Source organism: Pleurodeles waltl, chromosome 10, assembly GCF_031143425.1.
Source record: "Pleurodeles waltl isolate 20211129_DDA chromosome 10, aPleWal1.hap1.20221129, whole genome shotgun sequence".
In the NCBI taxonomy this organism is placed as follows: Eukaryota; Metazoa; Chordata; class Amphibia; order Caudata; family Salamandridae; genus Pleurodeles; species Pleurodeles waltl.
In genome coordinates this window covers 1018340816-1018353531 of record NC_090449.1, presented here as the reverse complement: position 1 = coordinate 1018353531, position 12716 = coordinate 1018340816, and the positions used below count along the sequence as shown (strand labels likewise).

At 40.9% G+C, this 12716-nt stretch overlaps 1 protein-coding gene across 1 annotated transcript in view; it reads left to right on the top strand.

The window, feature by feature from the left end:
• Positions 1-12716, top strand: part of COL6A6 (collagen type VI alpha 6 chain) — a 446491-nt gene that overhangs the window by 153290 nt on the left and 280485 nt on the right. Inside the window, exon 4 of the mRNA XM_069212366.1 lies at positions 9713-9784. Within this exon, the coding sequence (XP_069068467.1) occupies positions 9715-9784 (70 nt within the window). The 5' untranslated portion in view covers positions 9713-9714. The remainder of the gene's footprint in view (positions 1-9712; positions 9785-12716) is intronic.

Sequence of the window (12716 nt, the reverse complement as noted above, 5' to 3'; positions counted from 1 at the left end):
TATGTCATTGGTTATTGTTATGGACTTCAATTTGTTTCCCATTGGCTCGTGTTCTCTACGCCAATGGGATTTGTAGTTTATTTACTTGCTGCTATTTAAATTAAAGCAAGAAAAGAACGCATAATAGGAGCCTCCGGTCTTGCCATAAAATTCAGTGTTACTCTCAGATTCCTTTGTTTCCAATTAGGAGGATAGCGGTCCAGAGCCGCTTAATTTGTTGGTACTTTTTAGCATTTTTAATGTTAACAATATAAATTGTTTATTATTTAAATAATGTTATATTCACTTTCCCTTAACCTTATCCTTTCCCGTTTTCTTGGAATCCTTTCCTTGTGTTGCACCCTACTCACAACTTAACTCCTACCCTCTTATACATAGGTGTCAATAGGTGTCAATTTCATATACTTTACTCTAATACTTTTGATTTTCCAATATTATTACAACAGATTGAAAATAACAAATCGCCAACCTGACAAGGCAAATCAGGGTTCTTACTCACTTCGCAGGTCACCCGCTCTGCATCCAAGGAGTTTTTAATCAATGTGGCACCTGAACAACTCCCAAGATGGGGCAGTGCAGACAGCAGTCAGGCTCAGAAAAGATAACAGAGACCTTTGACATGCAGCAAAGTTGTTCTCGATAAATTCTTGAGAATTTGAGATTGCCTGTAGAGCTCGATACATTTTGCATAGCCTTCTATGGCCGAAAAAAGGGGATCCAGACAGACACTTTACACTTACAAAGCATCTTACAAATAAAAGGAAATTTGGAGTTGATACATTTCTCAGTGCACACTCAGTACAGATCAGAAATTCACTTTCCTTGGGTCACAAAACTTGAAAACTTTAAAAGAAAAGGAGGGAGAGGAATCTCCTTTAAAGAGGCATCACATTTTTTTCCAACTACATTCTCAGGCTTACAATGAAAAAAGATGCTCGGAAGGGGTACATAGATTTTGACAAAAGTGGCTCACGAGGGACACCGTGCACTTCAACCAGTTTTAAATTCCTCTAGAGAAGAAACAGAAAAAAGACTCAAGAGAGGAAACCATGGTAAGAAGAGAACACAAGTGTAGAAGGCAGATGGCTCTTAGAGCATTTGCCTACTCCACTTCCGCACACTCAGACAAGTCCAGAATCCTAAACACAAAGAAATGATTTTCATATAAAGACATTTTGAAAACCTCGGTACATTGATTAAGGCTGCCACCACCCCAGTTAGTTTGAACCTCCCTGTGAGGGATCTTTGCAAAATATTAAGGATGCCCTCTTCCTTTTCAGTGGGTAGAGCTGCACTCTAATGGGCCAAAGATCAGGGTTTCAGTAAAATGATTTAAAACACTTATCAGATGCAGGACTATAGCCAGTACTCCCCTCTGTTCATCACCGCCAGGCACTGACAGAGGGGAGGAGAGCTAGAGCACTAGATATTATCTCTTACATCAGAATAGCTTTGCTCTTAGCTTTTTACTGTGGTTTGAAATAAAACAGGTTAAATAATCTTAAATGCACTGTCTGGTCATATTCTGATAAAAACAGTCCGTTACACTGCTAAAAAATAACATATTTTAATACTTAAGAAAAGTCTGACAAACACAAGCAGGGAGGTAAAGTGGTTCATCATCTCATTTTTTTTGTGAGCAGTAGTCTGCTTAGCAGCGAATTTGTTTACATTGCTGTGTGTTCTGTACCTGGTGATTCAGAGAAGCCCGCTCCCTTCGCTCTGGTGTCGCTAGATAGTAGTTACGGACCTTTTAGCATGAAAAATGGGAGGAGTGGTAATGTGTGTGTGAGCTGAGACCTGGATGTCAATGATAATCTGATAAATTAAGATTTCAAAGGCAACTTTGTCATAGAAAGGAACAAAAGTGGAGAAAAAAAACTATGATCCTTGCGAGAGAGATAGATAAAAGCAGGGACTACAGGGATATGACGTAACTGAAAATTAAACCCATTATGGCAGAAAAACTAAATCAGCTAAAAGTTCTGAGAGAGAACTTTTTCAAACAGTAAATACACTGGTAAATCTTAATAAGAGAGTTACATCTGACCTGAACCAATTCTTTAGTGAGAAACTTACCTATCACTTCCAATCAAAAGTCAATGAGGTTTATAATCAGTTTTCTGCTAACACAGAAACCACTTTTTCTTTTTAATCCTTGTTCTCAAGGACTAAAATAATTCCTTGGGAACTACAACTCAATTAATTTATTCCTTTACCAATTGAGCAGTTGAGAAATCTTAGCTAATCAATTAAATATGGTGCCCCTTTAGGTCCGGGTCATTTGGATTAGGATCCGAGACCATAGCTTTAAATCTCACCATGCGTTAAAACAGAATGTTTAAATATGAATGCTTTTCCAGACTCTGGAAAAACGCTTCCATATTATCACTAATAAAGAAACCTGCTCTTAACGGCTTGAGGTTAGCATCCACCGTCCGATGTCCGGACTGCCAAAGCCAGCCAAAATAGTAGAAAAGGCCAAGAATACAGAGCTCTCCTCATTTTAAAACATCAACAAATTACTTGATCCTGATCAATTCGGCTTCAGAAGAAGTCAGCACAGAGTCTGCCTTGATTTTAGCAACAGAAGGTTAGAGCAATCGCGGGCCGTGGTGGCAGGGCAGCGCTCATCCTGTTAATTTTGTCATCTCCGTGAGACATAGTTGATCACTCAGTGAGCTTAACCCATCTTGAGAGTTTAGGGATTAAAAGCTCTGCTTTGTCTTTATTCAGCTCCTTTCACTCTGATGGGGAACAGGCAGTCACTCTTGTGGACGATAGCTCTAAGCCCTTCTCTTTGCCCGGTGGAGTTCCTCAGGGCTCATCATTAAGCCCAACACTTTTTAATATTTATGTCACACCTCTAGCTAGATTGGTTCGTTCCTTTGGGTTCTCTTTGGTATCATTTGCAGACAAAACTCAGATTGTAGTTTTCATTGCAAGTATCACTCTGAGGTTGCTAGTAGGTTCCACAATTGCAAGTTGGAGATGGATGGAAAAGAACTGCCTCATACTTAAAAACTGAGTTTTTTTGTACGTTAATGATGCATCCTTTTGGTCCTCAAGTTGGCAGCCTCAGGATGTAGGAATTTTTTCAGCCCCCTCCAGAATGGTTAAGAATCTTGGAGTAATGTTTGATGATAAGTTGACTTTCTCAAGCCATGTCTCCCCCACTACTAGAGATTAGCCATGCACCATGCTCAAGACTCAGCAACTTCTTCAAGGACAAGATCCTCAAAGTTCAGAGCAGTTCAGTGGGTTTAAATCACCTTACTCTTGGGCCAGGGTCTGAAGACATAGTAGGACCAACTGCAGATTCTAAACTATCATCCTGTCAGGCCTGTTCCGAGGAGGAATTGATGGCACAGTTTGCAAACTGCAGATAAGGGTCTCTTAACAACGCTATGCCACCCCACATACTGAAGACTATTTCAGATATTATTGCTCCTATCTATCTGGAGCTATTTGCCATCTCCCTCCGTTCAGGCCAGATGACTGCAAAAGAGCAAATGTTATCTCTTTGCTCAAAAAGGCTAAAGCTGAACCTGAAATACTGGCAAATTTTAAACCAGTCTCTCAGCTCCCAGCACTGTAGAAAATCATGGAAAAGGTGGTGAGTCAATAGCTGACCACCTTTCTTGCTGAGAACAAACTTTTACAGGTATCCCAATTCTTTAGAGCTTATCATAGCACTGAGACGGCGTTATTGGATGTTTCAGAATGTTTTAAGGCCAGCTTGGATTCTAGACTTAATGTTGCTCTGATGCTGTTAGACCTGCCAGCAGCTTTTGATACGGTGGACAATAACATTTTTATTGCACAGGCTAGAACACCTGGGGTTGACTGGCTCAGCCTTAGGCTGGCTGGGTTGCTCTCTTGAGAAATGAGAGAAGGTAGTTTGGATGAATCCTTATTCCTCTGAAGTAAAATAGTTGAAGTGGGAGGTGCCACAGGGTTCCTCATTGAGTCCTAGTCTCTTCAACATGTGTATGACCCCCTTGGCATATTTTGTTGAATCTTTTGGCATCCTTTGACATGAGGGTCATATCATACACAGCTCCTGCTCACCTATGATGGGGACTCTGCAAGTGAAAACGAAACATTTGCACTCTGCATGAAGGGGTTACTTAAATGGCTCAGAGCCAATAAATTGCAGTGCAACCCAGACAAAACTGAAATCTTATTGTTTGAGTTGAATCCCCTCTCACGGTGGGCAGGAGCATGGCTCAACAGCATCTCCACCTGCCCCTTCCAACTGTGGTGGCCTGGAATCTGAGCACTATCTTTGACTTCGAACTATCTTTCAGTGCCTAGGTGTCAGCAGTTGTGAAACTTTGTTTTTGGATTTGCCACATGCTGAGTAAATTTTTCAAAGTCATTGTGTTCAGGGCACGGATTCTCTCTAGGATGAACCATGCCAATGTTCTGCACTTGCGTCTTCCTGAATATCTGGTTCAACGCTTACAAGTAGCTCAGAACATGGCAGTCTGCGTCCTCTATAAACTAGCCAAGCATATGTCAGTACCTCGGCTTTGGAAGAAACTGCACTGGTTACTGGTTTGGCAACACATTAAGTACAAGACTTTGACACTGACAGATCAGGCCTTCCACAACAAAGGACCCATGTACTTAAATGAGAGGATCTAGGAATACAGCTCCGGAAGGTCCTTGAGCTCCAGCAACACCAGTCTACTCTCAGTCCCCTGTTTTAAAAAACAGCACCATGGGGCTCCCTTTTACAGTCAAGATGGCCAGCATGTGGAACCAAATGCCTAGCCACTTGAAATCTAATATGGAAGAAACACGATTCAAGGAAGAGTTGAAAATCTATTTAGTCAAACTTTAGGAAGTGTACGTCTCCCACAGTACCTTACTTCTATTTCCGTCTCTGATTGTCTAAGTGCCGGGACAATCCTGGAATAGCTGTGCGCTATACAAGAACCTCTCATTCATTCATTCATTTCAAATCAATCATGTTACTTCATTCTGATTTTATATCTTGAGAATACTGAAGGAAGTCTTTCCTTGTATCCCTCTGGATCACCAAAAAACAGAAATAGTTGCCTTAGTTTTATCAATAATTGATTACTACAATGCTCTCTATGTCAATATTCAGATTAAGATAGTTAATAAACTTCAAATATTTCAAAATGCAGCTGCACACCTTATTTTAGGGATTCCAACATTTCATTCCATCTCACAGACAATATCTAACCTCCCCTGGCTTTCAGTTAAGTAGCAGATTGCTTTTAAAGCCCTGTGTATTGCCCTTAAGGCTCCGGAATACCTAAAGCATAGTTTCCAGTGGTATGTCCCTACAAGAACACTACATTCCACGTTCACAGAAAATTAGGTGGTACCTACAATAAAAAAGCAACCTGGGGAGAGAGGTTTTATCTTCTTAACTGTAAAACTGTGGATTAGCCTGCCACTGCATCTAAAATTTAAAAACAACCTAATTCTTTTTAGGAAATCGCTCAAAATATGGCAGTTCTCAAACTCCTAGCTCCAACATTTGGTTGGAAAGATACTACAGATCTACTGCAGTTGACTGCAGTCTAGTTCATCGCTGTTTATGAGTACCAAGATGCCTATGGCATTTGCACACTTTATAAATATCATTCATTCATATGGAGAAATCAAGCATTCTTGTGCTAGAACTATCCATCACATATGGCCTGGTGTTCCGTAGCCTGGGTGAATTTTTGTGAGACTCTCAAGTCTCCACTGGGAATTCAATATGGGTTATAATCCTAATGTTGAGACTATGAATCTCCCAAAGAGATGTGGGAAAGATTTGAATATGTTCCCCAACAAATCAGTTCACAAAACTCTCATGGACAGTCATCACTGAGGGAAAATATTTAAATGTGTCTTCCAAATGGAAGAGTCATGGTAAGCAAGTTAGGCAGAGAGGTTTGGTGTACGATCTCACTTGCTGAGAGAACACAAAACCAGGCATTGGAAAATGAGTAATATACCTCATAAATAGTAGAGAGGGGTCATCAATATGTGCATGTCATCAGGTTTTACCAGCAGCCAGAGTCTTTGAAATGCAAGTAGAACTAAGGACCTCATTACGACCCTGGCGGGTTTCGGTCAGACCTCGACCAAATGTGGTGGTCCGAGCGCCATCTTTCGACCACAGCAGTAGTGCCAAGGTCGGACTGCCAGCACTGCCAGTTTTTGTCTAGACAACGGTCTGGCAGTGCTGGCGGTCCTGATTCACCAGGGCCGCGCTGCAAGCAGCGCAGCCCTGGGGATTACGACCCCCTTCTCCGCCAGCGGTTTCATGGCGGTAACCTTGTCATAAAAAGGCTGGCGGAGACAGGGTGCAGGGTGCCCCATGGGGGGTCCTTGTACTGCCCATGCACTTGGCATGCAAAGTGCATGGGCAGTGAAGGGGCCCATCTGGTCAGCCCCATCGCAATGTTCACTGTCTGCTTTGCACCAGCACTTATTTTTGAGAGCCGGCACTTATTTTTCTGCCTCAAGCATTTATTTGCAAGCAAAAGACATGTGTGGGAAAGTCGGAGGAAGAGAAAAACGAAAAAGCGTCACATTGGGAGTTAGCAGAAAGCTGCAAGAGTGAGCTGAAGGGGCAGGGAGTGGCTGTAAATGGATTAAAGAGGCCCAGACAGCTTCAGGATTACTATGCCTCAGTATTCCGTGCTCGCCCATTTAATTGCAGAAGCAGCGTGTTTCAGAGGAGAGCTTTGGCACCAGCATATTTTTATTTACAAATTAAGCACTGAATAATACATAGCTTTCAAGTGCCAAGATTTACTTCAGTTTGCACTGTGTGCCACAGAATCGGTTAACAATAACGCTGTAATGTGAAACTCCTTCTCTCCCACCCACAGTTTTACTTTTTTCAGTTCTTAGTCCAGCCTAAATAGTCTTCCTTTCATGATCAGTATGATTTTGTTATTTATATAAATAGACTTAAGTCTGTGACAAATTAAGATGTCTGTAATCAGGAAAGCACTAAAAAATGTGGAGACGCTCTGGAATTCCCTGAGTATAATATTTACCCATGTAGAAATTATTTTAGGTGCACCATTCTTCATGTGGAAAGGAATAATAAATATGTGTGGTTTTTTTTCTTTTTACTCAACAGTGAAATCATTTGTCACTTGTTCCTTTGGAGGACCTCCTTCCCATCAGAGGTGGAAGTGTTCTCTTTCTACTCTCTATGACATGAGCTTTAAAAGGGTGTAAAACTGCATGTAAGAGATGTGTGAATACACATACACTTTATTATGTGGCTGTTCAGTTATTGCAGGCTGCTCACAAAGGCATAGTTAGTCCTGCCTCTGATCTTAACTTGAAAGTGCACTAACTCTCCAGTGCTGACAGAACTGATGCATTTTAAATGCATTGCATAAATTTACAATTCCACTAATCCTAATTTTGTGACGCAGGGTGAGGAGTTTAGGCCCATATTAATGGTTTTTTAGCGTCGCATTTGCGTAATTTTTTTACGCAAAAGCGGTGTAAATTTACAAAAGAGAATTATATTTTGTAAGTTTGCCCCGTGTATGCGTCAAAAAATGACGCAAATGCGGCGCTATAAAAGTATAAATTTGGGCCTTAGTTTTTAAGAGTGTGCTCGCTGTCTCTAATACAATTTAGGTAGGAAAACAATCAGAGAAACATAGGCCCATATTTATACTTTTTTAGCGCTGCATTTGTGTTGTTTTTTGACGCAAACTCGGCGCAAACTTACAAAATACAATTGTATTTTGTAAGTTTGTGCTGCTTTTGCATCAAAAAATTACGCAAATGTGGCGCTAAAAAACTATAAATATGGGCCATAATTTTTCACCTGAACACCAAAATATAATAACTAGTATCAAGAATCCCAATTTCGATCTTTAAACAACTATGGAAATTCGTACTTAGTTAATGTCACTTTGGGCTCGTAATGTGGAATAAGGAACTATCTTCTGCAGACTTATTCAATAACTGCTTATTATTATTATTATTATTATTATTATTAGTAGTATTATTGTTATTAACAAAACTAATAGTGATAATGATAATAACAATAAAAACAACAATAATAATAATGATTATTATTATTATTAGTATTATTATTGTTGGTGTTATTATTATTAATAATAATAATAATAATAATAATAATAATGCTAGAATTGTGTTTAGGTGCTGCTAATTTATATTTCCTTAAAACACCTTTTCAAGCTTGAGCTTTGGAGCTGTTTTGTGTGATTTGTCTCAGTGTGTCAACGATTGACTTTAGATGTAAAGCAATGGGCAGATTTATCATTATTTCATGCAGCGCAACGCAGCATGCCACCTTGCTGAGCTGTGCTGTGTGAAAGGGAAAGGGCAGGAATGCACCATGTTTACAATTATATGGCACATTCCTGTCCTTTCCTAGCGCTGGCGCACTTTTGGGCGTATAGCGCCAACGCAGGCTCCCTTGTGTCATCCTGCTTTGTAGGCAGCGTTTGTTTTTGTCCAGGAAGGGACACTTTCAAGCACAGAAAACAATCCTGAGAGCAATTTTCCTCTTTCTATGTGTGCTGCAGAGAGCAGAAGAAGTAGAAGTAGAAGAGAACGAGGAGAAATAAACATATTTATCCTCGTTATGCCTCACCTGGGGAGGTGCAGCATTTCAACACAATCCTAGGTCTGCCTCTTTGGTAAATCTGAGAATGTGCAAACATCCATGGGCAAATGCATGGGGACACCAATACTCCACTCATGGAACGCCCTTCAGTTGCAGAGCAAGACAAGGCAGAGATTTGCGCTGCCTTGTGTTACTCTAGATTTATCAAGCCATGCAGGGACGCACAGGGTGGCTAGCGTGGCTTGATCCATCTCCAGTCTTGGAGTCGGAGCCAGATCACAAAAAAGCCTACTATATTTTAAATAACATCCAGGAGGCATATTTAGCAAATATTCAGGGGGCATATTTAACAAATATTCATGCAACACAGCAAGCCACCTTGTGTGAAAGGGAGTGGGCAGGAATGCACTGTATATAACATTATGAGGTGTATTCCTGCTCTCTGCTGTGCTGGCGCACAAACTGCGGTCTAACGACAACACAGAGACCTTTGCGCCATGGTGCAACGGTGCCTGCATTTTAGGCAGGATTTTTTTGTGCAGGAAAGAGAACGTTCCTGCACAAAAACAATCCTCTGAGGCTTTTTCCTTTTTTCTTCTTGTGAACCTCTGGTGAGGTGACATAGAATTCTGATACATTCTCAGGCCTACCAGAGTTGGTCAATCTGAGAATGTGTTGGAATGCATGGGTTTATGCGTCAGAACACCCACGTTCCCCAGGCACTCCTCCCTGCCGTAGAGTAGCGCAAGGGAGCAATTTGCACTGCCTTGCATTCCTCTAGATTTATGAAGCCACACAATCCCACTCAATATGGCCTTGCGTGGCTTGTTAAATGTCATTTTAGGTTTTGCATCACCCTGCGTCCCCTTGTGTGGTGCAGGGTGACTCAAAACCTTTCATAAATGTGGCCCCTTGAGTATTACCATGGACTTCAAGGTCTTATATATCTTGTAAGGCTGCCAGTGCCACTATAGATGAAACAATGAGTGTTACAGGGGATAAAGGTGCTTACAGACTACTTTATGTAGGGCATAGCATTTTAAAATCAGATGATGTAATGTACCTTTTATTTACATTATCCTAATATCTCTGTGTTTTTTTTTTCATTTATAGCCATGTCCAGCATGAAGAGTCTGCCCTTCTTCATCTTCGTCTGGGTGATCCCTTCAATGACAGTGGGAAGTGGTAATGGTCTATCTTTTATTCCTATGTTTACTAATATCACTAGTTAAAATTAGATCATTGGCTTGAAGTATTACTAAACTATCTTTTGGAAAGTGGCTGCTTGGTTGAGTCCTGAGCATAAATTCATAGTTCGGTCTGTGGTTCAGCCAGGTCACCTGTAAACCATTTTTGCATTTTTTAGCATATAATGAGGGGATGATGTTAGATTATTTAAGATCCATTGTTGCAGAGGGAGATCATTCCCATCAGCAGGGTACACCTCTTAATCCTCCAAAAAAGCCTCTATGTGTGACTATTTCTTTCATTTTCCAAATCAAACATGCAGTGGAACCTAGGACCTTGTGCTCCCAGTGCTGTATCAAGGGCCTGTTCTGCACCCACCCAGTGGTACTGTGTGGCCTTTTTTCAAACACGCTGTCAGCATTGCAGGACAATAGTTCTCTTTCATGGGGGTCGGTCTTCTATACCAGCTGAAGATGAACCTGCTATGCCAACCCACCAGATAGTTGGGTAGGAAACAAAGAAAATACCCAAAACCAAAGCAAATTCATCAGTTTTATTTACGCTTACGAGACATAGCAATGTCTTAAATTAACCTTTTGGCACAAGGACTTGTATTGGACAGCTTGCGTAACCATAGCACTCAAGTGTGTTTGTGGTTGGCTTTGTGGAGTAGATGACAAACCATAAGGATAAACATAATAAAATAAATATGCGAAGGTTGATAACTGGGTTAGCCTTGAATATTTGTATGTATAACCTTGAGGTAATTTGATGGTTTTTCCAAGGAGACCCAAACCCTTCTACTATGGATGTTCTTTTCAATATTTATTGCTCTTTGTCTACACTAATGGGTTTTGTACCTTTAGGGATAAAACACATTCCTGGTGGATAGTTCAGTGCTGTCAGGTGAAAAGGAGAAAATACAGAACTATGCAACACACATGTCCTTGAGTGAACTGGTTTAATGTGCTTTTGTTTGTTTTAAGATGACATCTTGCAACTTCAGTCTGTAATGTTAATCACATAACACACAGGTGCGCACTCGGGTTTTCCCTCAGATCAGATGCTCACTTGAAATGAACTGAACAAAGTGCACAATTGTATCTCAATAAATCTAACATTGATTACATTAGCACTAACCTTTGAACTGAAAGCTAGTGATTTGTGAGTCACTGTAAATCAGTTTCATGCTCTCACAGCAGTGACCTGTATTATCAAAAAACAGAGCATCCATAGATTTCTCTAACGATTACGGGGCCAATTTCATCCATAGTTGGCACAACTGCGTCAAATGGAGAGAGAAGGAATGTGCCATATTTACTAACATGGTAGATTCTTGCTCTCTCTTGCAAACACCAACGCAGTCACCCTTGGTCCATGGAGAAAGGGTGCCTGGATTACAACCAGCATTAGTTTTGCAAAGGGAAGCCCTTCTGCACAAAAACAATCCCCAGAGGCATTTCCCTCTTTCTCTGTGTGCTTCAGAATACAGCACATGAGGAAAGGGTGAATAACAAGAAGGAATAAATATATTTCTCCTCGTTGCACATCACCTAGAAAGGGTGGGAACTGGGTGGGTGATGAAATGGTACCCTCATTAAGCCTCTCGGTCTCTTCTGGTAGATGTGCATGAGCAGTCAATGCCGACCTTAAGGGCAGAGGTGTAGAGTGAGTGTGGTTACAGTGCAACACATTTAGCAATGTTGTAATAAATATGTCGAGGGTCAACCAGAGTTATAAATAAACAATGTACAAGATGTACAATGAATGTAAAACAATATAATAGTAAAACCAGAGATAAGCTACGCAAACAATAGAGGTTATAGTTTGCATAGCCTGAAGCCCCAAAACAGTAAATAACAAATGTCAGCACGATCATGCAACACAAAGCACAACACCACAACAATGTAGGTATAATACTACTGAAAAGGTTCAGCAGTGTTCACAACCAGCCCACTGTTCGCATTCACTAATAACCACAATAATAACAATGGAAAGTGTAGGAACTTTGTTATGAGTTAGTGATCTTTTATGTGGGCAACCTTAGTGCTCACAAGCACATGAAACAATACAGGATACAGTTAGAAGCAATGACAAATCTTTGACAGTGTTCGGGTAGCCTGCAAAAGAACTGAAGAGTGTCTTGAAGTTCTGAGTGTGAAGTGACAAAACTGCCATGCATTGTAGCTCCCTGAATGATGTGTGAGGATCCTGGTGTGTGCACCTTCAGTGCTTGCAAATCAAGCCAATGCACTGCTCTGTAATATTGCACCACATGCTGAACATGAAATCACAATGTCAAGACAAATCAAGGAAAAGGGAGAGAAGGTAGGGGGAGTCCAGAAGGGGGCTGTGAAGAAAGTTATAATACCTTGTAAAGTCACTTAGGCTAGATATCTGTCTTGAAAGGGATCTCGTTACAAGTCCTTGCATTTGCAGGTCTTCTGTATTCTCTGACCACACTTAGGCCTTGCGTGGCCAACCTAAAACAGAGGTCTGTGTGACTTCTGTTCTACATTATAATGTGTCACTTTTTCTGCATGTGTCAAAAGGTTTTGGTGTGCCACAAAAGTAATACTGTTATGCTGCCTGAGGGTTTATGTTCAAAGCCTTGGGGACATTTGAACCCAGATTTTCTAAGATTTTGCATTTGGGTTGCATCACTTTTTTGGACGCAGCCTTGATGCAAAATTCATTTCGATATTTACAGAGCCACATAAAGGCCGATTTGTGTGGCTCTGCGTGGGTTTGTCAGAAAAACGTAAAACAGCTCAATCTTGTATTACCTTGCATCAAGTAGGCATTGCATGGATAGAGCATGAGTTCTCCAATGCATTTGCCATGTATATTTAGGCAAAGCCAAATTTACAAAGACTTGTAAAGATGTGTTTGGGTCAAACTGGTGTGCCTACCTGAGGCTGCCATGATG